Consider the following 26,309-nt stretch of genomic DNA (forward strand, 5'->3'; position numbering starts at 1 on the left):
AGGGGCTGTTGCAGACTCCAGGTGGGCTGGAAGGGAACAGATGAGGAAGAATACAGCAGCGCTGCTCCTCCTCCTCTGCCCACAGAGACCAAACAATGCAGCCAATTTATTCTTGCCACGCCCAGGTGGCATACAGCTGATTATAGGATGAAGTTTGATGATCGGATTTATGGAGAATTTGCTCAAACTTTAAGCTATTAGGGCTCAACACAGTTTTAACACACCCCTCCTTTCCTTCCTGACCACCCCCCTGCCCCACCCCATCCCTTTGGAAACATCCAAATTAGGCCAGTGTTAATAGCTGAGGTCTTTATTTAAAGTTTTTTATATACAGTAAAAGCGTCACAGATAAATCTGTGACAATCGGACAAGACAAATGTAAATCTCTCTCAACAATTAGCAGCTTAAGATCTATAAACTACAGTGTTACGTTCACAAGTGTCATTTCTGTACTTTTCAACCCGTGCAAGTGAGTTTTTCTGTTTATTTTTTTACACTTTTAAAACACACTTACAGCTAAGTCAATTGCCTACTACAATACCACCTGGCATACACAACACAGACACACAGGGTTTTTAACTCTTTAGCCACATTCAGAATTCACTTAAAAACTGGCAAAACTACCCAATCTTGAACCCCTTTGTAGCTTGGCTTCTTTTGTTATAATGCTGCTTTTTTAATTAAAAAAAAATATGCATATTTTCAAAGCTGAAAGACAGTGCTTTTCTGTCCCAGTGCAACATGTACAGAAGTCAACATTTAATCTGATCAGACCCTAAGACTCATGGGATTGGAATAAACCAATGAAATAATTGCTGTGAGCATGCTGAGTATCACTAAACTAAACTAATGAGGCTGAGAGAAAGGAGAACTTTACAAAATTTAAGATGGTAAGGTTTTTTGCATCAGTATTTTCTTTCTTCTTTACATTGACAAAGCAAATGGGGGGAACAGATGAACTTCATTTGAACCACAGAATTTCAATGAAGAGCTGCTGCTTTTTGAACTAACACAGTCCATTATATTCTTCCCTTTTTATATGCCAAGTTGATATGTGCTAAACATATCTAAGCAATTTCAGAATCATTTCAACTCTGAATATGAAATGTTTTGGGAAACATTCTGCAACTCAGAGATGGTCACTAAAAAGTCTACATCCATAAGGAAGGCTAATAAAAGGTACTCACACACACACTCACATCCGTGGCAGAAACTGTCTTCTACGTGTCATCCAGAAATGCTTCAAGAAAGCAAACACAACCACTTAACAAGGAAAGGGAGCTTTAAAGCTAGAATCACATTTCCAACAATATAATCATTGTTAAGCTATCAGAAATCATCACAGACCTTCAAATTGAAGAGGGAGGAAAACCCCAAAGCGTTCTGCTAATGCAAAAGGCAAAACACATGGCAGTTGTGTTAGGATATGAAAAGTGGATGCAGCATCATATATGGCATTACTGCAGACAACTTTCTGGAATGGAAGAAACTGTCGAGAGAGAAAGACACAGACAAACAGACATTGTCCAGAACCATATGTACATGGCCTTCACCAAACAGTTTTGAGGTGATAAGTTTCTATTAAGCCTGTGCTTTCTGGCAAATTAGCAAATGGTATTTACTGAAGACGACACAGAGTTGAGACACTAAATTAAATTAGGATATAAGGAAGAAGAGGGACAAACGCTTCCTTCAAATACTATGGACAAGTGGCACCAAGTGTCCAGATCCATTGCCTTTCAACTCCTTCCTGCTTTGACCACATAAAAACTTACCATGAGCAATTCTAGTGTGATCACAACGGAGAAAAACAGGTGCAAAGGCCAGGTTTCAGAAATAAAGGCAACAAAGCTTTTCAATTATGTGCCAAATCAGTTCTTACTGTTACTCACACCTTTATTTCTGACAAAAACTGCGTAATGGGAAGACAATAGTTATCCATGCAATTTGAATCAGCCAGAGAAGGGTGGTAAACAGAATAAGAGTTTCACTGGAGCTAGAAGCATGGTCTAGGGAGGGAATGATTATGCAGTCTTTGATCTGTCTGCAACTCTGTAGAAAGCATCATTATTTTTGGCTTGAGTCAGTTGCAATTGGCCATTCGTGTTTTAAGTAGGACAGGAGCAGGTGAGTGCACATGGTGACAGAAAAAGGTGTGCTGGGAATCCCTGGAGAGGGGGGTACCTGAGTTTCCTGTGACTATGGAAAAAACAGAATCTTTGAAGGAAGAAGGGTAGCTGGACAGCGGAAGGCTTGCCTCTGCTGGCAATCCGAAGACCCTCAAGGCCGCTAACCTAGTTTGAGGGAATTTCTCAGAACCCAGAATTTGCATCATAGCACAAAGTCCTAGGCTTCTGTGTATACATCTATATATGATGTACATGTTCAAAATATGTGTACGTATGATTTCAACTGGTTTAGGTCACTTGGGCAACATTTGGTTCCTAGAGGGAACTTAAGCCTGGAAGGAAGGAAAACAGTAAGATCTAACCAAACACCATAAATGGTTTTGAAAGAGAATCCTGGAGTCTTTTTGGATTTCATGGAGACAAAAGTTGAATCTTGGCTTTGTTATGGTGAAAGGGACACCACTTAAAAAAATACAGCATAGAGTGAACGCAGATTCCTTGGACATGAAGCCTGCCTGCCAGTCCCAACAGGTCACCAGCAATAGCATGTTGCTAGGACTTGGGAATTACACTTGAAGCTGACATTTCCTTTCAAGCTTCGAAAAGGTGTTTACACCAAGTACTTGCCCCCATGGCTGAAGAAGAGGATGCTCTCTATGGCACACCACGCAGATACAGTGTACAAAGAAGATCTTGACACAGACACACAAATGATCTTACCAGAGCCTGACAGGAGGAAAACTTTGGTTTAACTTTTTAGGGTTTTATTTAAAAATTAAATCAGAGATACTTCTGAGACAACCATTCTTTTAAGTGGACTGTTGATTCAGTATTTCTTTCCTTAAAAGAACCTGTCTTTCCCCTAGGAAGAGACAAAAAGAAATTCCTTATTCTTATCCTGAGGCCAGGAATGAGAGATGACGTGCAAATGAGAAATATAAACATACTCTCCTTCACATCTGGAGAAAGAAAAAAAAGCCCTGCGTGACAAAAATGTGTGGAGAAGATAGATGTTTTTCATGATGCTGCATCTGCATGCTCAGGAGGACAGATAAATGGCATATGAACAGCGCTGCATTCCAGACAGGCTGGCACTAGAAACTACTCTCTGCCCTCCTCAAAACTGTTTCAGGACAAGACGGCTCACAATTATTCACGCATTTCTTCATTTAAAAACATCACTTCTTTATTTAAAAGGAAAAAAAAAAAAAAGTAATGACCCTCCCAACCCCTTCCAAAAAAACCCCCAATAATAATAATAATAATTATAATAAAAAATCCTATTAGAAACAATAAGGAAGCACTGAGAGTTTGAGTATTACACTCTTCAAGTATGCTGTTCGGATTTTTTTTTAAATCTGTGAATATACATATATAAAAAAAACCTTAAAAGTGCGACCAAGGGCTTCTGCTTAAAGATAAGTATTTCAAGGACTACTTCAAAATACTGTAGCACGACTGTGCAGTTACCGTGTATGGCATGAGGCTTCCACTTCATACGCTTAGCAAAGTTAGCCAGCCTTATAGAAAGTTATTGTAAGTTGGGTTAGCACAAATGGCGAACCCAGACGCTGAGCTGGGAAAGAGATCTACACGTTGTTGTTTTTCTCTTGTTAAGGAAAGAAACCACTCTGAACGCATACATTTGGACATGGAATGTGAGCAGACTTCACAGTAAAAGTTTAGTGTTACAGGTTTGCTGTGGTACCATCATTCAAGGCTGTGCACTAGATTTAGCTTTGCTCATCTTAAGCTAACCATGTTCTCTTCTTCTTGACAGGTTTAGTACAGTAGTTCAAGCCACAATTTAAATTGCCCATTGGTATGCTCCAAATTTCTGCATTTTATTTATTTCTTTTGTACACTTTAAAGAATCGTTAAGATTTGCATCCAAAGAGAACCATGCTACATAAAAATTATCCAGGATTCTTGCCAAAAAGAGTTCTTGAATAAAATCTAAAAAATACTATTGCAATGCATCTCGCAGAGAAAAAACGTTATTCTAAATGTAAACAAATTCACTCGGACACTTTAAAACTTCAGCAGAGTAGTTGCTGACTAATCTTTGCCACGCTTGCTCACCGAGAGCACCGGGAGGAGGGCGACGCAGCCAATTCCTGCCGCCATCATCTGGGGGGAGACAAGAACCGTTCCAAGTAGCCGGTGATGGCGTCCCAGTGCTTCCACAAAAAGGCAATGAGAACCACTATAAATAAAGTGCTGAACGTCCTATTGCGAGTCTTCATGAGGGGCACGACGCAGTTGGCCACAGTGGAGACGAAGACGAGGAGGACAGCCATGACGGCCAGGAGGATGTTGATGAACTTCCCCAGCAGGTTCCTGGCCGTGGCGTTCTCCAGCCCCTCCAGCTGCACCACTTGCTGCTGCTGCTGCTGCAGCTCCATCTTGGAGATGCGGGTCTGGCATGCTTCCAGTGCCTCCTGTTGGCGAGAACACACCGCTGGGTTGCCAGCACCCCACAAGTCCACCCCAGTGGTGGACAGCCCACGGCTTGTACCTTACTGACCAGGCCAGACCAGGGCCACCCTCCTCATGCCTTACACACCTCCCACAGGACATGAGTCACTACACTGATTTCATATCCTGCAGCAGGAGTAGAGGAAGCTGTGCCACTTCATGTCATTGAGGGTGAGAAGCCCCTCGTTAACTAGGTACTGTAGTCTGTAACACACCAGGTCAGCTCATTTACGCCAGAGAGGCTTGACAGAGATGACAGGCTGGGTATTAGTCAGGCTTTGTTAAAACACACACTTCAGTTGCCACTTTGCACTGTTGGCTGCCTGCCCCTGCACGTGGTGCAATGGTCACCTGAGACCTTGCCATCAGACCCCGAGGGAGGAGGATGCTGACAGCCCTCAGCTATCAGACAGCCTTTGTCCAGAAAGGGGGGGGGGGGGGGGCTACCCCGTGAGCTGCTCACTTCAGCTTTGGTTTCAAGAGACCACTGAGGGGACAAAGGTACTGTGTCTAGCCAGCACTCTTCCTCCTCCTTCTCTTCTGGGATGCACATTCCCACAGCCTCCCACTTCCATCACCTTCCTTGCAGCAGCCTGTGCTTATCCAGCCCCTCTGTGAGCCCATTCAACTCTCTAGTCAATCTGGCAGAAAACTAAGTCAACAAAAATAACTGACCAAAAAGCCTCAGCAGCACTCTGCTTGCTTAGTGAGCTGAATGAGCTCAGGGAAAGGTTTGAGGAGCACCAAGGCTGGGACTGCACAGCTGGCGTCACAGGAGGAAGATCTCCTCCAGACTGCAGCAAGCTGTGGCACTGGCATAGCTCCAGGTGACACTGCAAGGGCTGGAGAAAGGAGATGTCTAGGAGAAAGGCAAGAAGCATGAGATTTATGAAACTGCCTTTAGGAAGAGGCAAAAGTTTGTGGAAAGAGAAGACTATCCTGTACAAGACAACATCTCTAAAGCACTGTTGACTTGGGGGTGATTGTTTTCAGACCTCTTCACCATGCTGAACCTCAAGTGGACCAACCCAACCCCCAGTACAACACTGGGGACATGCAGTGGGTGAGCTAGGGACAAGGAAGAGAGGCTTTAAGGCAATTAATGCAATGAGAGGTTTCTGCTCTTGCAAATACAAAGTTATAACTTTTCCATTAATCCTCCCTCAGAGTTGCTTTTCTTGGACATAAAGGCCAACTTCAGGTAACATCTAGAAGCCTGCAGCAAACAGCAGTCTCTCAGACTGATCACTGAAAAAGGAGCCAGGACTCTGTTCCTCTGCAACATCAGCCCACGCACGTAGCTGGTTTTTCATGTAAGAAAACTAAACACTTACCTTTTCCCCAGCAATGCTGAGGAATAGTCTGTCCCAATTTGCAAGTTTACACTAAAAGTGCTGAATCATAAAATGAAGATTAAAAAAAGCTATTGAGAAATCTCCACTTCAATTTAAGTTTCCAACCTTACTTCTTCCTGCTGTGTTAAATTAGAGAGGAGAACAAAACCTGAATATTGTAACATTCCCCCAAGGGAGAGCCTCCTGTTTACTCTGTCAGGGGCCATGGCACCACTGTCCACAGATACCGATTTATTTTAACCTTAACTTAAAGGTCATTGTCTCCCGTTAGATTTCTCTATCATTACATCATGCCTGTGGAGGTCAATGAAACATGAGGGCTTCTCTTCAGCTATGGTCCCTGAAAGTATGGGGCAAAACTGCTCAGCCTCCTCTAACAGCAAGCAACCTGGAAGGACACTGACTCAACGGGACTTGCAGCTGGATCTACAAGTGTGCCAAAAGCACAGCCTGCTCCATCTCCAGAGGAAATCACCTGGCTGAAGCACCTCGGGGGGAGAAAAGAGGAATAACTTTGACCTACCATTCTCGGCTCACACTGTAAATATCTCACGTCAGCGATCAGAACCGAGAGGCCTGCTAAAACTAGCACAAGTACTTAAAATGGATGGTAGACCTGTTTTTGAATAGGCCTTTCTTTATATGGTTTAGTGGCTGCTCAGATAATTTCCCAGGTCTTCTGCTCTGTGGAAGGCCCTCCAACTTCCATAATCTCTGTTTCCATAGCTTTGCTCTTTTACATACTGAAAGAAATGTCTCTTAAAAATACCTCCTTATTTGGGCAAAATCAAGAGAAAGAATTGTTTCCTGACTCAATGCAGTGGATACACAAAGCCGTTTTTCCTTAGACACATGTGACCACTGCTCTAAAATTAGTGACACAGAAGCATACCATAGGGTCTGGCTACTGGGAATACTACTGTAAAAAAGTGTTCAGGTCATGGCCCATTAGTTTCTAATACCCTACAAAACTCTGCACAAAAGTGGATGCAGGCCTCCACTTTGCTACAGGTGATTTAAAAACTCTGCTCCAGACCAAGTGGCAGGCTCCCTCTGCAGATGAACCTGCCTGCTGGTGCTCGGACACAGCCCTTCTTTACAAAAGAAGTTACTTGGAGAGATACCCAAGTGTCAAAGATGGAATAAAGGCCCTTTCAGAACTCATCGATACGCAGTTTAGCAATAAAACTACAAGGATTAAAACCAAATATTGAATCACGGAAGTACTTCAAAGGCGAACGAGTTACAGAAAGAGCAGGTGGAAGACAGGACTTGAGTCTCCTCGTTTCTGTCACCCACCTGAATGTCCCGGGCTCGCTCATAAGACTGATAGGCAATTTTCTCCTCCATGCTGGCCAGCTCCTGTTTTAAATTGAGGATCTCATTCTGGTGGAGCTCAGTCAGGTCATTTAGCTGCTCTTCGAGTCTTTCACATCTAGAAATGATATACATGGTACAGTAGCTTTAATGAGGACAGCAAAATTACACCAGGAACAATTGAGCAATGAACATCACAGAGCTTTTACTGAAAACCAGTGTGGCTACCTCCGTCATTACAAAAGCACACATTACAATGTAAGGCCCTCTCACTGGGCATTAAGGAAATCCTTGCTACCAGGTAAAGTAATGTTAATCCTGTTTCTGTCCTGGGGAAAAAACACATAGAGTAGTTAAATGACAACTGTCAAGTGATGCAAGAAATCAAGGACGGAATTAGAATAGAGTATGTTGTTCCCCAAACTTCCATGTAAACCACACAGTTCCCTTCTAATACCATAAGCTCTTAAGCATTTTTATCTACACTCGGAACAGTAACGGGCATAAAAATGACACAGAAATGAAATGTGACCGATGCCTCAGAGAACATGATGGACCTGTCTGATCGCTACATGTGAGGTCATGTAGATATCTTTATTTTTAATTTATCTCCCATGAATGATGCAACTTAACCAGCAGAGACCATCATATTATTTATAATGAGGGCAAACGAATCATTAACATGCAGGCTTATTTTTCAGTTTGCTACTTGTGAATGGACTAGGACCAGTCCTGAGGAAGAGGGCTGCCCAAAAAACCTGAGTTACAACAGTTCTGAGAGATACAGTTTGGTTTCTTGTTGAGGCAGTTTTAGATTGACTTCAATGATAGCTCCATAATGTTACTTTTGCACTTCCAAAATACACTAAGGATACTTTGCATTTGTATGTAGCACTTTGTTTTTGGAATTTCAAGTCCAATTTTACAAGCAACTCATGCTTCAATACCCTTTTAAAATCAGGCAAGTATTTACATACTTCCAAAGGTAAATTTCTGTTACTTCCCAAAGGTAAGCAAAAGAGAGCTGGGCCACAGCCCAAGGGTCAGGAGCAGCGAGTTGGGCACCATCCATACCATCCTCTTCTACCACACTTCCCACTAGTTTCTCATTCTTGGTTCACTACGAGCAACAACTCCGATGGTAACTAAGGTGTGGGTACAGCTATTGCGGCTGTTGGGGTTTTTCCACTCTGATTTCCACTGACTGTCTACTCATCGTAACAGCACGGAAAAAGCTTACCATACAGCTTTTATTATCTGACCCTTGATACTGATAACTGAGAGATTTCTAAGGAATTCAACACAGAGCTAATTCTTCAATTTCAGTTTCCCTCTGACTCCATCTGAATTTAATTCATACACACATATGCAGAAAACAAAAAAACAGTACTTATCTAGAATTAAGAATTTAAATCACAAGTTCTGAAACTAAGACAAAAATCCCGCTTCTGTCCCCCCATCCCCCCGATTTTTTTGGTGCTTCACAAGCCAAATATTCAGAATCTGTAGGCAAAAGCTAGCCTTCAAAAATAGTCTTGGGGTTTTGTTTTTAACTGAGAAGTCTGAACAGAATTTTCATTTACATTCCCAAAGCAATATTGCTTTAAACTAAGGAGGGGTCAGACATAGCATGACAATTTCCAGCAATGACACACATGTGGTCAACCAGTAGCGAGACTAAGACAACCACCAGCTGACACAGCTCAGCCCAGAAAGGTGCCACAATAGCTGTGCAACCAAGACAGCACACACAGGAAAACTGGTTTCCCAAGAACAACAAGCTGCAAACAAGGGAATACCATGTGAAGACTGGCTAATGAAGAAGGAGCCCAGATAATTAATATTGCCATTTGCTCCCACCCAACTTAAAAAAAAAAAACAACTTGCCAACAACCAAGAAATCACAACTAAACCCACTCGAAGTCCCAAAGGCAGCATCAATTACTTGAAATCTATTAAGTTTGTTAATATATTACAAAATTCTCCAGTGGGTTTATTACACAAAAAGGGACTTAAGCATTTTTGAAAACATCATGATTATGTCTTTTAACCCCCTCCACATAAATGCCTTTCATAAAACCGCTGTTACCAGGCAGCTTAAATCCTGTTCTCTAAGAAGAAACAATTGTATTTTAATAACTTCAAAACTACCTCAATCTACAGGAAACATAAGGAAACCCTGCAAATCCGTCTAGTTAAGAGTTTAAGCATAACATGAGCAAACGGGTTGGCTCCAGTCCTCCCTGCCCTGAATGCAGGACTACCGGCTTGTTCCTGAACCACATTTCATTTCCCTGCTTGACCCCAAAGCTTTTGCAGTTTGCCCCCAAGTATCATCTGCACATGTGGTGTGTTGGACAACTGCTGGAATTGGGTTATTTAGAACAAACAAACAAAAAAACACCCCCACAACTTACCCAGACTTATTTTTGAAATTATACTTCCTCCATCTCCTTTTCACTCCTTGCCCCATTATCTACAGTTTAGGAAATGCTTTTATTTTTTTTTTTCTACTGTTTTCTACTGGTGTTCAAAATTGAAAAGCTAAGAGGGGTTCACGTGACTTACAGGGCCTGAAGCCAGGGTTTTCCAACTGAAGGACAGTTCACATTTAACGCAGAGGTATTACAAAAATGAAAGGGATAGGACACCTGTCAAGAGGGTTAAGGTTATACTCACCCTTTCCTCTCTAACATATGAGTGCCAGTGTCTACACAACAGACTCTAAATGTGTCTATGAATATAGCAGTGCCCTGAATGATCAAATCCCACCTTTATTTCAGGTAAGGAAAAATTCCTCATTGGAGTCCAAGAATTATTTTTTCACTAGTGAAAATGTGAAATTTCTCCTTAGAGTTACTAGCCTCTAGATTAACGAGCTCCAGCACAGAAACTTTTCTGTGTAACAGGCTAGTGCTGTCACAACTATCTCAGAGATCATCAGAGATGTTCATATGGGAGACACCCAGTAAACTGCAGGGGTGCTCAGCTGATCTATGGGATGTGGGAACACTTCATTTAAAAAAGCCATGTTAGATTTCCACACATTTTCTGAAGCTCACTGCTTGGGAATCAGAGAACTGATTTGAAAAAGGCTAAGAAACACACTTATGAACATCTTTTTTTTTTTTTGGTTTTGTTTTAAAGAGCTTTAAGGCATTTTAAAGTAATAGCTGCAAAATACATGGCTAATACAGTGTATGTAAAGAGTTGTGATGAAAAAGACATTTTATCTGCACTCAGCACGTGTTCTGGTGAGTAAAGAACTGACCAAACTGATGCTAAAAGATCTTCACTGTACACTGTGAACAGAGTTTAATACCTCTCTTCAAGGATCTCTTGAGATGGACCTTTTTTTTATAGCCATGTCATACAAAATTTCATTTGATCCTTACTTGTCATCCAAATAATTTTTTTACGCTACTGAACACACTGCTTTCAATAGCAGAGTAATAGCTAAAAGCAGTATCTATTTGCAATATACTCCAAGTCTTCTATCTAGACAATACACAAGGGACAGAGCTTGCTCCCGAGGGAGCACGAGCTGCTCTCAGTGTCCGCATCATGCTGTGCTTCCAGCTCTGAACCTCTCCTGGCAGGGACGTTTCAGTGCCTTCATGGCTGCGTGAGCGCCCGCCTGACCCAACACGCTGCCTTTGCTGCCCGGCCACACTCCAGAAAGGCCTCTTCAACCCTTCTAGACCTCAAAGGTTTAGCAACTTTGATCTATTTTAAAATAAATCATGAGAACAGACTGAATTCCAACAATTAGCCTACAGCAAAAAAATCAGATAAACGAAAGCACCAGCGCCTAGCATTTTGGCTGACGGATTTCTCCTGACAGGAGCGTGGGAGACCTAAATGCCCTTTCCAAGGATGCTGGGCTTGGGAAGAAACCCAAACCCTCAGACTGGCCACACTCCAAATATGTGAGCTCATGACTTCACCGCGTACAAACAGGCTCCTAAACGGACAGGCAAGATGAAAATACTCAGCAGGAACTTTATTTCAGTCTCAATAGCACAGAAAGTCCCTGCTTCTATCAGTAAACAACTACCACCTTCCAACCGATGAGATAAGCAACAGGCTATTTCAGCGTCCGCTCCCGGTGCAGTAGAAACACAATGACGGCCAAGGCGCCGCCAGAATCTTCCTTCCTCCGTGACTCAGCCCCGGCGGAGCGGCACAGTGCTCCGGGGCCGGCACGTGCTGCCAGCGGGCAGGCAGGGCAGCACAGCTCACCCCGGCCTTGAGGTGCTGCTGGGCCAGCCTGGGCACTCTGCAGCACCCGGGCGGGAGAACTGGAGCGACTGCACCAGCAAGTCCCTGCCCCAGAGCCACTTAGCAAACCGGCAGCTACGCGGATTGATAGGCAAGATCTGGAAGCAGGGAGGAGACTGAGGAGGTCGTGGAAAACCTGTGAGGCAAGCCATGGCTGATAAACAGAAACTGCACAAACACGCAAGGGAAAAAGATCAGAACCTGCAAAAAAGTAGAACATCTAAGAAAGAGGAAATGGACCAAAGACCGGGTGAGAAAATGTCATGGCCCGTGCTTTGTTCCAGCTTCCAGGTACAATACAAACACTCAGTGCTCTCCTACTAGCAAAGGCTTCTCGAAATAATTTCTTCTTTTTTAAGCTCTAACTGAACTCAGTGGTTGTTTCTGAAAGCTTCCCAGAAATAGAGCAGAGTTATGAGGTATTTATAGCTTTTAAAGCCAGTTATCATTAATTTGAATTCCCAGACTCCCAGCTTCAAACCACAACCTCCATTCCCATCTTCCCATTTTTTTTGAAGAGAGTGGAGGAATGAGAGAGGTTCCTAGTTGGAGGAACAGGTGCCAGCCCTCCCCGCCAAGGCAGCGGCATCCTCCCTGCCCTCGGACACATGACGTAATTTTCCACTTCTCAGGGTGATGTTGGCTTTTATCTTCATGATGTTCTAAAATACAGAAGCTATCAAACAATAATCTAGATTTGTACAATAATGTATTATTCTCACTGTGATTAACCCATGAGCATCTCGCAGATCATGCAGTTACCTGCTCACCTCTGAAAGCCTGCAGAGACAATGGCACCGAGTGTGGTTCAACTGGTCCTCTCTAAAGGCCACACCTTTAATTAATTTGCATCAACATTCCAAATGGCATGTCTAAATTACTACCTTTTTAAGCATTTATAAGCCAAATACAGATTCTCCTGGAAGCTTTTCACTCTAGGCTGCCTTGGTTAGTGGCCAGGCTCTGGGCTCACCTCAGGGGAGCACTCAGTAAAGGTTAACAGCACATGACAGATACAACTTCTTATTGCACTAGTATGAGGACCTACGTGAACCTTGCTAAATGGTTTCAGGGAATAATTAGCCAGTTTAGCTGACAAGATACATCACTCCCCATGGTCTTCTATTGTACTTTCAAGCCACTCCTTCAGCTGTACCGTGCTTGCATATAGCATTCCACCATGAATGGATGCTGCTGTGTGCATGAAACAACAACCTACTCAGCAACAGACAACAGGATCCCTTTCTACTGGGGAGCAGAAGATCAAACTCCACATTGCTTCGTTATGTGACTTGATGACAATGAGGCACTAGGAACCAAAGTTGCTGTGCTGGGTGCTGGTTTCAGTCAAACCGCTGATTGTTGCAAAGCGGGATTAGAAAGTGGTGTTGGTCTGGCTTTGTCTATCCAAGCTTTGCAAAGCACGCAGAAAGCTTGCTGTCTCTACAAGATCCTAGCAAGCTAAGCCTTTTCAAATGTTTTTCCAATGATCTGGCACCAGCATGTCTAAAGAGCTGTAGGGCAACTCCATGTTGTACTGCACAAACCAACACAGCAAGTGGTACTTCAGAAAGCCTGTCCCCACACCCAGCAGCTCTGCTGAGCCTCACAGGCTGTGCTTCACAGCCTGGCTGAAGTGACAAAGGCCATAAGCAACCTCATTACAAAAGCCTGCTGTCCTTCATCAGAATGAGGATCTGGACCCCTTGCATTTGTTATTTAAAGCTTAAAAAGCGCAGTTTAAGAACCCTATTGATTTAGACTGAAGTGTCCTGAATGGCTGCAGAAGGGCAGCTGGTAACTTCCCTCCAGAGCCTGGGGATGAGCCCTTGTTCCCAGCGTGTGACGGGGAGGACGCAAGATGTTCTGCTGGACAGCGGAGGGTAGCCTGCTGAGAACTCTCTCCCACCCAGCACGGATTCCCTCAGCACCTCTCCTTGCATTGCTCTCCTGGAGGGGAGGTGGGGGTAGCCTCGGGGTAGAGGGAGCAGCTGGCTGCCACACCGCACTGTGGGGCTGCCTCCCTGAAGCCACTGTCACCTCTCCTCTGTGACCTGATCAGGGATTGGCGGTACTGCAGCAACTCCTCCGCCTTTCCATTCCTTCCAGCGAGGGGAAGGCTGATGGAAACATGGGTTACCCAATTCCAGAGCCACGTGACCTCCATGACAAGAGCACTGCCAATACCTGACGTCTAATTTAACTTCCATGTCATTGAACCCTGCTACTGTGGGCCTGAGTGGAGAAGGGAAGGGGATATCCTAGTTTTGGCACATGGGCAAGATCATGTCTTTTTGGAGAGCCCTAAGAAAGCTAGATATTTCTTTCTCTGGTAGATATGGATCTGAGTATTGGAGGAGGCAGGGTCAGGATACTGTCCGCACATAGTTCCCTGTCTCTTGCCTTGACCCAAACCTTTGCAGGAGTTTTGCAGGGCAAAGCACCGTCTGGATAACAGTAACTGCACCAATATACTCCTGGTCTTTTGGGACACCTTTCTAAACCTCGTTGGCTTGACTTTTTACCCTGAAAACGCTATGAAATAACCTCTTTCCTCGGTATTTCTTTCTTGTACAGAAAGGGAGATGAGCAGCAAAATGACAATATTTACAAAAGACAAAGCTGGGAGGGTGAAATCCTGAGAAGACCGCATATGCTCCCCTCTGAATCAGGCTGCTGGGAACAGCCTGCTGAGTAGCACTATCCAGGACTTTGGTACTCTGCAACTCACAGTATTTAATTCTGAAACAAAGTACAAAAGTACATACCTGTACCGCTCCTCCTGCAGAGTCTGCATTATTAATGAATAATCCCTCTGATAGCGAACCTTAAGGTCCTCAAATGATTCTTCCAGTCTTGCCTGTGTCTCTCGAATTTCTTGAATCTCATGCAGTATTGCATCAAACCCTGAGCTCTGCATATCCAGAGTGTTTGTTTTGGAGCTAGAAGCTCCCACAGGGCCCCCTGTTGTGCTGTTGGCTCCCACTGAGCCCGACGTGGCACTGGAGCAGTCCTCTTCACTGCCATATTTTGGGCTTGACTGAAAGTTCTGAATAACACCTAGAGCCTTGCCTCCTGTCCCATCTTCCTGGCCTTCCTCTAAGGAGTCTTTCAGATTAGCAATGTTGTCTGCACTCCCAAACTTGTTCCTTATGAGGGAGGCAATCTCCCGAGGTTTGGAAACCACAGCTCCGGCTGCTGAATGTGTGGCTTGGGAGAAACTGGAAAGCCCACCTTTTACACTGTCTACTACTCCCTCACTGAAGCCAGTGACTTTTGCTCCAACATCTTTCAAACCCTGATGCATATCCCTGAAGACATCCTTTGGCTGCCGAGGGATCCCATTCTGTTCGATCTCTCGCAGCTTTCGATGGTAATGTTCTAGTTTCTTCTGCAGCTGCAAGATGGTCTGGGCTGACTTTTGATTCTTCTTCTCAAACACTTGCTTAATGCGGGCACTCTGTTGCTTGTCTGCATTGTTGGCCAGTTTCAGGTACTCTGCCACATTATCATCACGGGCTGTTTGTTCGATTTTGATCTGCTCGGTCAGCTTCAGTATCTTCTGTTGCAGGTGTGTGATAGCCACTTTTGTACGCTGAGGATCTGGGGTCCCATCAACAGAGTCTGCATTGATGCTGCCATCAGTGCTCGAGGCCACAGCACTGGAGGTCTGCGCTAAGCTGCTGACTTCCAATCGTTCAATCTAGGCAAGGAGAGAGAGAAATATAAGCACTAATCACCAGCTACACTAATAGAAACCCTTTCCTTCTTTGTGCCAACCAACTTGACAATTGGATGTAATTCTGCAAAAATGCACCTTTTTTTTCAGCTGGCCAGGGTATAGTATTAATCAGTTGAGCTTCACGTGCTTTACAGAGGTCTAGTAAAAACTAAGAAAAAAAGCAAAACCCCTCATACTTAAGCTGACTTAATGACTCAAACAACCAAAAACTCAAGCGCAAAGCAAGACAGGGCACCCAAGTTTGGCAGGCTGAGCTCTCTGCTGTAAGGCCAGTAGCTCTATCAGCTGGCGAGTAAAGAGATGGAGAACGTAACCGTGAAAGAGCAAAAGCCACGCAGATCAAGCACAGAGCAAACCCAGGTTACTCCCAGCGCTTCACCTGTCTGCACGACAGCGAGCCGTAACAAAGCTCACCAGAAAACAAGAGATCTAAGGCCAGTGCTGGAATGAGGGGCGAGCCCTCCGAACTCGCACCCTGCCTCGCGCAGCCAGGCCCGCAGCGCCTGCTGTGAGCGATGAACCCCCGGGCAGGAAAGAAAAGAGACAGCAAGTTTCAGAGGACAAACCCCATCTTTAGCCGAAAAAAAAAAAAAAAAAAAAAAAAAAAAAAAAGGAAAGCGAAACGCTACTTCAGCGCAAACGAACCACGGCAGGTAACCGCAGCGAACGCCGCCGTCTCTCCCCCGGCTGGACGGAAGGACCGGGCGGTTCAGCCGCACCCCGACACTCTCCTTCCTCCGGCCAGGTGCGCTTTCAACGCCCGGGGCCAGCCCGCTCGCTCGCGGGGCCGCTGCCGCGGCGGGTCCTCCGGCCGAGGAGAGCCCGCGGGCCCCCCCCGCCCCGCCGCGCCCCGCGGTACCTTGGCCCGGCGGAGCAGCAGCGCGCGCTCCCAGTGCATGGCTCCCGCCGCCCGCCCGCATGGCTGCGCCGCCACCGCGCCCTACCTGGGCCCGGCCCCGCCCCTTAAAGGCGCAGCGCCCGCCCCGCGGCGGGGCCGCCTCGGGGCAGAGCGGCCCCGGCCCCACGACGGGCGCCCCGTTCCGGGAGGGCGGCGCTTTCCGCGCCCGGCGGCAGCCCGCCCCGTCCCGCCCTGCGGCCGGCAACCGCGGTCCGGAACGGCCTCCGCCCGGCCGCCGCCGACGGCGGGGCGGGGCGCGTCGGAGAGTAACCGGCGGCGGCGGCAGCAGGCGCCCGGGAGCGCCCCAGCGCTGAGAGGGGCTTCCGAGCGGGGCCCGCGGGGAGACGGAGCCCGGCTGCCGCCAGCCGCCGGCGGCGAGGCGTGCGGCAAGGGCGGGCAGCGCCTCTCCGCCCCGGGAGGGCCGGGCCGGGCCGGGCCGGGCCGGGCGGGGGCTCGTCCGCCGCTCCCCCGCGCACTCTCCAGCCTCGATCGTTACAAACCGCTGAGCCTCCCCATCATGCCACGGACGAGGGCCCGCAGCGTGGCGAAGGGCAGGGCCCGGCCGCGCCTCCCGGTGCCGGTGCCGCCGCCGCCCTCCCTGTCAGACGGAAAGCCGGCCTCGGCAGGGGCCGCCAGCAGCCCTCCGGTCAACGGGCCGCGATCCGCGATCGGCGCCCCACGCTCGGGGCAAACCAGCTTTAGTGGGCGAGTTGCTGCTTCTCCCCGGACCCCGCAGCTCAGTTTAAACACCGGGCAGCAGCCCAGATTACTGCGACAGCTGCCAGCTAACTCGCCGCTTCCTCACCAGACGCAGAACGCCTTTCCATATTTGTCTTGTGAATACATACTCCACAAAACAAAACACGCTGTTAATCCCTCTCTCCAGCTTCGACATTCTACGCTTAATGCAACAAAACTAACACCCTGCAGTAGACAGGCAGTGCGGCTGCAACACCGGCGAGCGCCGAGCAGGGTCAGCGAGGCTCCTTCCCAGCAGCTTTACCCTGAAGTCCCTGTTTGCCATCACGTTTGCTGTCTCTGAGATCTAGGGATGGGCCTATTTCAAAGTAGTACACCTTCGGTAAGATACCTCTTCCTGGAATTTGTAATGTCGTTAAGATTTTCCTAGGACTGTCACTGGTCTGATTTCCTCGTACCGTGTTGAACGAAACAAAGATCCTGCCCGACCCAGAGAGTGTCAACCACCTCCCTGTGGCATAACTGCTTAGTCCCTTGTCCGCAGTTCCCTCGTGTAATAGCACGCAGCTCGATTTACTGCTTTGCCAACTCGCCATAACCCGTAAAGCAGCACGGCGTAGACTTCTCTATTCAACACACCGATACAATCTTATTACTCGTCTTAATTGCCTTACAAAACAAGCTAGCTTCTGAAAGAGAACCCCATCAATCCATTTGTAATGATCTCTCTCTACTCCAGAGGAAGGAAGTATTAATGGCAGATGAAAAAGAGAAAGAGCCACAAATCTAATGCAATTTTTTCAGAAAGCAATTTGAAATAACTTTTTTTTCCCCATAAACAAATACTTTTGCACTGGGCAGCGGTAAAGGTGAGCTAGAGTGGGACTGACCCCACGTCCCAGAACCAAACAACTGTTGATCATGTTGGGCTGTCAGCTTTTCCGCAGCACGGATTCACTCTGAGCTGAAGCTTGCACATTTCGGTGTCTTAGAACTAATGGGACTTCAACATTACTTCACAATAAAGAGTTTCTATCAGCTTAATTTACTCCCAGTTGGGTCTAATTAGTGTGTGTGTATCATTACTATAAATTACACTAATAGTACAGTCTTCCTTTCAGACACGAGTTTCGTGAGAGAAAAATTTTGTAGAAACTTTCTCTTCCCCCCTTTTAAAGTCAATTGACTTCAGCATATCTCCTCAGGTTATCTTCCTATACCTGTGACAGAAAATAAACCAGAACAGCTACAGTAGAATAAACCATGTTGGGATTAATTACTTTATAATTACCAGCTGTGTGGATATTATTCTGGAAGAACAAGAAGGGTGGTTTTTTCCAATTAAAAAGCAAACGGCCGTACAAAGTGCTATTCTGGAACAGAACGGAGATAATTTAAGTACTTTCTCCGTACTGACAAGGCTTTAGAAAGGGAAGACTCAGCACAAACTGGGTCCCTGGGAGAAGCTGGTGACATATTGATTTAAGATGACCAGCAATATGTCCTGAAAAGATGCTAGTAATTTAAATACTGTAACGGTCAATGCTTGTATAAAAAGAGGGATTACAATTCAATTAGTCTATCTCCCCTGCAATACAATTTTCCAGTATATTGACTCAGTCCAGAGAGAGTGGACCTGCACGACCTCCTACCAGGAGATATACTGAAGACTGCTTTGGCGTTATGCCATGAACCAAATGAAATCATGTGAGGACCTTATGCTTTCTCCCCCTCAAGATCCTACCAAATTCCCAGCACTTTCAACACTGTCAGGCTTTCCCCTGGTAAAAATATTTCTATGTATCTATTCCGCAACACACAACCCAAAAAGGACCTATGATTTTGCCTTTTGGTGTTGCTGAAGATGAAACACAACAGTTCCTTTAAAGGTGTTTCACGCTTCTTTCAAAACTACTTCAGTAAATGCACATACCACAGAGTCATTCACCAAGATGACTGATTTTTTTAAACAAGCAGGGCAGTTAGCTTAAGCAAACAGCAAAATTCAGAGCAAGCATACTGTAAGGACATTGCTCAGCTCCTGCTTCCTCCTCCCTTATTTGGAGCTTTAAAAATGTGACTGAAAACCATCATGTTACTTGGAATAAAAATATATAGGGCAAGGTGAGACAGGGGAGCCGAGAATGAAAACTGCAGAGAGCAGCCCCGGAAGGCAGCTAACAGTGCCCAAGATGCCCGGATTGGTCACGCTTCCCAGCGACTGAGCACCCTGAGTGGCAGCAAAAACTTATCACGGAAAAATTCAGAAGTTGTTTTGTTTCCTTCTCCCCACTGTGCTGAAGGCAGTAAAGCGATACAGGCAGAAGAATCTCAGAGACTCATAGAAAGTCATAAGTTTTAGACTTTGTGTTTGGAAATACGCCTCATTAACAGCATTGTTAGCATGAGGCTGGCCAAGCCAGCGCGCTGCAGGTGCAGGGACCACGGCAACTTGGGCCAACCATTCACATCGGGTGGGCAGATGGTCTCCTGCCTCAGGCACACGCAGGACTGGAGACCTGCGGACTCCGATGACAGACACAAGACAGTTAGTTCATTAGTAAATAAGATGTCTAAGTAACACCTTGCAGGGAATACAAATTAGAGGGCAGAAAAAAGGAGAGTCCTTCATGTCTGACCACATCTGCAGAGTTGCAGCACCCACGGGTGCCTGTCGGCCCCCCACTCCATCGGACCCCTGCGAGGCTGGGACCAGCTCCGCGCTGCGGAGCATGCATCCTGCCAACCAGCACATCCCGAGACCTCAGAGACACGGGGGTATACCGCGTGCCCTCTCTGATCTGAGACACAAAGTGAGGGCCTGAGTGCTTGCTCTTTCTATGCCCAGGACATTCCCTGTATTTATTAGAACTATTAACTGAATGCTCGATATAGGTAATTACTTTTCATTGCCCTCAAGTCTCCTTACACTTTCAGCTGGATACAGAATTATTTAATTCCTGCCCGCCTCTGCTCAGCAGTGGCTCTGAGTTCCAAACTGACAAATTATTTTAAGATACCTTTTGTAGAAGATTTTGGAAAATTCAGGACTGTAAGACTGTTAGAAATTAATATAGAATGGGTTAAGGTTATTAATGGCAACAGAGCTGCTCAACAGGTCATGAACAGCGTTCTCAGCCTGCCCCCCTGTATAGTCCCAATCCAGGACCAGATTAAAACTCAGTCAAGTTAATCAATAGAGACAGATCAAACAAAAGATGAAAAATCAGCAAGACACAGGTGCTTAGCTGGGGAGTGATTAAAATATGTAGAACTTACAAAGATAAATATGAAATAGTTAATGGAACAACCAGAGACATTTTCTCAGAATTGTGTAGGTATGAGACTTCAAGATAAAGGGGATGAGAAGATGACTGACCCAAGATGGACTTTGAAACTCATAGGATGGTGACTGGATGGAACAAGAGAAGAATTGATAAGTTGATGAATGATAACGACATAGGAACCAAGATCAACTGGAAAATTACAAAGACTTTGGACTAGGATAATGGGTGGTAAAAAGGTATATAAGACTGAGAAATTTTTGGAGGGTTGCCATTTGCTGCGGTGGTGGCCCAACTCTGAGTTGTTAATAAAGCAAACCTAGAGAAACCCATAGCTGAGAATTCTTTAACACCTTTATATGATTTTTTTTTTTGGGGGGGGGGGGGGGGGGGGAGGGCACCACAAATTAAGGCAAATAAACAAAACAGTGAAAAATAGAAGTGCTTGAGAAAGTTCTCTGCAGAAAACAAAGCAAAGACCAACCAAATTACACTGTAATTTCTCATTTGGCCCTGCATTTTTCCCCATTTCTCTCCCCTTCCGTATTTGTACAGTGCAAAAAATGTACTGTATCATCACAGATCTGCATTAAACCATCTAAATGCACACTTGTATGAATCCATACACAGAATCCCTGTGAGGTACAATGAAGAGACGTTTAAACATCACAAATTACTATGAGGTACCTTCAAAATATTCAATTAAATGCGATCGACAGCCAGAGGTCACCTCCCTGCATGACACCTGCAGCACATGGCTCTGTAAACATCTGAGTCAAGGTGGTATCAACCCTACCGTCTGTCCCGTGAGCAGACAGCCTGTCGTGTCCCTGCTGGATCTGAGAAAGACATAGCATATTGCAAAACGTATCGTGGGGCCCAAAGTAAACAAAAAAAAAACAAACAGATTACTCTGCCTGACCTAACTGGGTGATGCAATAAGCTATTTATGACCTGCAGTTGAGAGAGCTTTTTTCTAATGCTTTGCTTTTTAAAGGATGTTACAGAATCACAGACTGGTTGAGGTTGGAAGGGACCTCTGGAGGTATCTGGTCCAACCCCCCTGCTCAGGCAGGGCCACCTAGAGCCAGCTCCCCAGGACCATGTCCAGGCAGCTTTTGAGCATCTCCAAGAACAGAGATTCCACACCCACATATTACATTTGTGGATATGTCTGTAATGAAAACTTGGACCTGTAACCCTTTTAATCTATCTGTGTGCTGCAACACTGCCACACATTTGATACTACCAACTCTTTGGTTCACTATTTATTTCAAATTGCATGTTTATGTCATTGCAAATCCTGTGTAATAGCATATGTAAGGAAAAGACTTCTGTTCATTCACCTCTCAATTAAATACAGACAGAAGATCCAAATACTGCTGCACTGAACCATCCCTACAAACACAACTGTCCACTCACATGTGGATTCATTTAAGAATCCACCTTCCCTCAGCAAGTGCCCATTGTGCATACATGCTCCTGCACTACGTAACATCTGCCTTGGCTTTACCACCAAGAAGAATACAAAAGAAAAACAAAGAACAGGTCCAGTGTGATTCTTCATGACACACTGCAGTTATCCTGCAAAATTTTATTGGCCGATTGAATCTTCAGAAACTATAGCAGCTTTGCATTTTAACAGGCTTGCATCTACTTACCCACAGAAACTGCTGGTCATCACTGCCAGCAACTGTTTTGAGCTGCCCCTATTACGCTCCTGAATCCAAATCAAAACCAAAACTGGCTAAGGAAAGCATACACTTGGACTGCTCAAGGAAGTCTTGCTGTGTGTTTTTCATAGTATTGGTTAGATTATAACTGGGGTTTCTGAAAGAGACAAAGAGCTCTTGCCTAAGGACAATTAACCCTCAAAATGGTGGGAAGATCATCCTGATCATGGAAAAAAACACCATGAGAAAACAAAAATGAAAAGTGACCCTGAAAAAAAAAAAAAAAAAAAATTCTAGTACAATCCCTTTGCCTGCCTAAGATAACAGCTAGAGCAGGGAACCAACACCAAGAGGAAATAGCTTTATACCTTACTCACAGTAATTAAACAATCATGAGCAATGTTACTACAGCACGTGTGCGCTCATGTTACATCTGCCAACTCAGAGCCATGCACATGGGTCCCAGCACTCCTGCACGGCCAGCGTGTCCTCACTCTGCAGAAAGGGGAAGAGATGGCAGATACCTAAGAAGGGACAGAAGGGCTAATCAGCAACCGCAACAGAGCAACACTTTACAAGATGCTTCAGAGACTTGCCTACAATTTAGCATTCCCTTTCTTTGGTGTGGGTGCCAAGTTAAGCAGTTCCCTGCCTAACTTTGTATTAGCACAGGAGGGGGACAGAAAGAACAAAAACTCCCCGTGGGGCCGAGATGCCAGCTAACCTGGGGACAGACCCAGCGATAAGGAACTTGGAGACGTTTTTAGTCTTACTAAGTTCCCAAACCTGGTTCACCATAAGGATCCACATGCTGAGTACCAGCAGGACTGCAAGAACACTACAGGAGGGAGAAGTGACCTGGGACAGCTTAAGGTGGTGCTGGAGCCAGAAGGAACATACATCAAGCTATGGCCCAAGGTACACATACAAACCCTCACCCACAACTTGGTATATGGTAAAGCCAGCTGCAGCGTGACTCTCCCATGGCCTTGTCACCTAATTCAATGTGAAATGGAGATGTGACTTCATATGCTGCTTCAAGTGTCAGAAACAGAGTTTAGCTATAAAGCAACCAGCTGTATTGTCCTCCTATCTGTCAGCAGCAGAAATCCCTGAAGGAGACAGATATTTCAACTTCAGCAGTCACTGGGGGCGGGGAAACAGTGGAAGATGCTGCTGCCACGTGACATCGTACTTGCTGTATCAGAAAGAATGGCACACAGCATCCGTCACAACCAACTTAACCTATTCCAGAGGAGAGCTTCAGGAAAGTCTCTGTTAGTACAGTAAAATTGCTGGTCATGGGCGTTCCCTGCAGCACAGCGCTTCCAGTGCGGCAGAGCTCCGCGGGCTTTACACATTTCCCATTTGCATCTACTTGCCTGGAGCACCATGCCTCTCAGGAAGCAAATGCTATCAACTTACTAACTGGTTAGGAGGTAACTGAAGCTACAAAGCTGACTTACACCTTTCCCACCTGCAGTTCACACACATGCATCCCTGACTGCCCATCAGCCAGGAACGGTGGGCTGAGGCAAAGAACATTACACAAGGTGTTTCCTCAAACGGGATGGAGACACACAGGATCAGGCACCAGCTCTGCCTGCAAGTATTTATTTACATGCTGGAGACAGAATAGGACTGACACAACGCAGTGTAACATCTCCCTTGAAGATGATGGCTATGGACCCTTTCTTTTTAAAAACCCAACTGCTGCCAAAGACCTTGCCTTCTTGACCTCAAACTTCTGAAATCTTGAGAAAAGATATTTTTGAATGCAAAAGAGTAAGGCCTGGTGGTCCAATTCAGTAATGGTTTTCGAAAGCTACAGACTAGCTTACAGACTTTTCTTCTAGTCAAGAAGAAAATCCGTGGTGCTGGTTGAATAAATGGGGCAGTAACACCAACATTATGGGTACGGCAAGTCCAAGGGAATGAATACAACAATCTGAATGGAAAGAGAGGAAAACAATTATACACAAGGGCTTGCAGGAACTTGATTTTTGAGATGAAAAGGGATGACACAGCAAAAGATATGGCCAAAATAACATTCATGGATGTTTATTTTAGCAGCTGCAGACTTTTAATCAAGGAGGGACTGCCAATCAGGCCAGAAGTTACAATAATAAGCATAGGAAATGAGGTAAAGCTAAACAAAAATTAAGTATAGGAACTGGGAGGAGAGGGTAGATTTGGAAACAAGTTGATACAAGCTTTTATCAGAAAGTGACTATGTAAAATGACAGGGTTTTTTTGCAGGGTTTTTTTCTTGGATTTTTTTTTTTTAAACTCATTCTGTTTTCCCAAGTACATCTGAATCACATCTCATTACCTTAGGGACAAAATTATTGTTAACACTTCCTAGAGAGTAGTTTGTTTTTTGTTTAATGCTTCAAGTGCTATCTGATAAATATAGATCATTATTGCATCTTACATATTCATTTGTAAAGAACAGAGTTTAATTTTCAGATTGCAAGTTAAATTTGACTTGCAGAGCAATGGAGCAAACTGGGTCCAGAGTCTGGGAGAACAAGCATCTGTACATGATTGCTCTGCACAGAATAGCCAGCCACATGCGAGAGCAAGGATTTCCCCCCTTTTTCAGGAGATGTTTCTCTGTTGAAGTTTAACACGCAAGTCATCTCCAAGTATTTAGTCTAAAGGACTCCTGTACATGAGCACAGCAACAGCACTTCTACACTTACTTAACTTTTTATTTATTTTTAGTTGTAGTATTTTCTGCAGGTACAACACAGAGTGTGAATGTAACTAAAATTCATTCTGGAAGCAGTTGATCTAATCAACAGTTTATACAAAAAGATAAGTATTTCGAAACAGCAAGATTCATGTTTCCTGTGAACATATTTATCATTCCTATATAGCATTTCTTGACATATTGTTCCCTTATTTGAAGCCTTTCTAATGTAACATACACCTAGTACATCAGCTGATATTACACTTGCCAGAAAACTATGCAATAGAGCTGGCCTCAGAGATTCCTTTCCTGTTCAAACGTAGCTTGCTGTTTAGCCCCAAGTGCTGCAGGGTGCTCCTACATTAGTGCCAGCTAAATCCATAAGATTGTTTGAAGTGGCAAACTTAGCTTATCAAGGACAAGGAGAAGCAATGTAGGCAAGGGCAGTCACTACAGCACAAGAACAAGCATGCTCCCCAGGGCTGCAGACACACGGCATGTGTGCCTTTAGAAACCTGGAAGAAGAAAACACTAAGCAATGAGACATCAAAGAGAAAGGTGAGTTCAAGGGATGACAAATACCCAGCAAAGTAAGGCAACAAGGCACTTGTCTAGAAATCCATAGGAAACACTGAAATAACTGAATACTGAAATCACTATATTGCTTTCAGTATTCTTGTAAAAAACAAGAAGCCTCATCCAGAACTCCATCTAGAGACAAATCTTACTGCAGCAGCATCTCCACAACACAAGCTGAAAAGCTTCTCAGGCTATCCTGACAGCAGAAGTGCCCATATCTGATCTAGAGAGCACAGAATATGGTATCCTATGCTCACCACTTCTCTCTCCAGCTCTCAAGAGGTGATGTATTAGTCTGGTGTTACACATGCCAAGATGCAAAGTATACAGATCTATCAACCTGGAATGTGGAATATAAACAAACCCCTCCTTTCTTACTTCCCTCTACCTCAGTGGTCTGTACCACTTCAAGTCTGCATTTCTAACAGAGCTGTTCCCAAGAGCCACCTGTGTGTCACTTATTATGAAGACTGATGAATGCAGTGAGAAAAAGTACATGTCTCAGTATAGGAGATCCAGATCTTCCCAAAGGAAAACAATGAGTCTATTAAATAATTGTGATTAGACATATATGCTTCAAACACAACACTACGCAATTTCTCAACCATGTCTTCTGCAGATGATAACAAACCCTAGGCAAGCATTCATCTACGGCAAAGGCAAATGGCAAAAAAAGTCTGGATCCCGTATTTCTTTTTTCTCCAAACACTGGAGCCACAATGCACCGGACAGCTAACTGCAACAACTTGAAAAGAAATATCTTCTATTTTGCATCGGAGATCAGAGTGTCAAAGCCCTTACTGTCTCTCTTCAGTATTTAATAAATGGGGGGGGGGGGGGAATAGAGCTTGCTGTTAACTCAGACTTGTGAAAGGGCAATGCCTAACTACACAGCTAAATGAAACCAAAGAAAAGTACTTATTCATTTCTGAAGGTCACCGACTCCATGGGAAGCAGTATGCTCTTACTCTTTTTTTACCTGGAGGAAAAATAGGATTTTGCTGTTTGTTTGCTACTTCCTGAGAACACATTTTGCACAGCTAAAACAGCAAAACAAGAGGTCACGTTAAAAAAGCTACCAATCCAAACATCTCTGTCTGACATTGGGCTGCATTTACAATGATCAATGAAAGAAGGGGCTAGTATCATACAAGCCAAACCCCAAAACGACAAAACCAG

At 45.0% G+C, this 26,309-nt stretch overlaps 1 protein-coding gene across 8 annotated transcripts in view; it reads right to left on the reverse strand.

Annotated features, from left to right (window-relative positions):
• Window positions 1-294: 294 nt before the first annotated feature.
• TMCC1 (transmembrane and coiled-coil domain family 1) overlaps window positions 295-26,309 on the reverse strand; it is a 121,354-nt gene continuing 95,339 nt past the window's right edge. For 6 of the 8 annotated variants that reach the window (XM_049826592.1, XM_049826594.1, XM_049826595.1 and 3 more), the window contains 3 exons: window positions 14,329-15,263; window positions 7,262-7,397; window positions 295-4,570 (listed from right to left, as the gene is read on the reverse strand). In XM_049826592.1, the coding sequence (XP_049682549.1) occupies window positions 4,256-4,570; window positions 7,262-7,397; window positions 14,329-15,263 (1,386 nt within the window). In that variant the 3' untranslated portion in view covers window positions 295-4,255. Of the gene's footprint in view, window positions 4,571-7,261; window positions 7,398-14,328; window positions 15,264-16,161; window positions 16,252-17,203; window positions 17,381-26,309 lie in introns of those variants that run through there. The other 2 variants (XM_049826599.1, XM_049826597.1) reach the window with 2 other exon arrangements.

The sequence above is a fragment of the Accipiter gentilis genome, chromosome 23 (assembly GCF_929443795.1).
Source record: "Accipiter gentilis chromosome 23, bAccGen1.1, whole genome shotgun sequence".
Lineage (NCBI taxonomy): Eukaryota > Metazoa > Chordata > Aves > Accipitriformes > Accipitridae > Astur > Astur gentilis.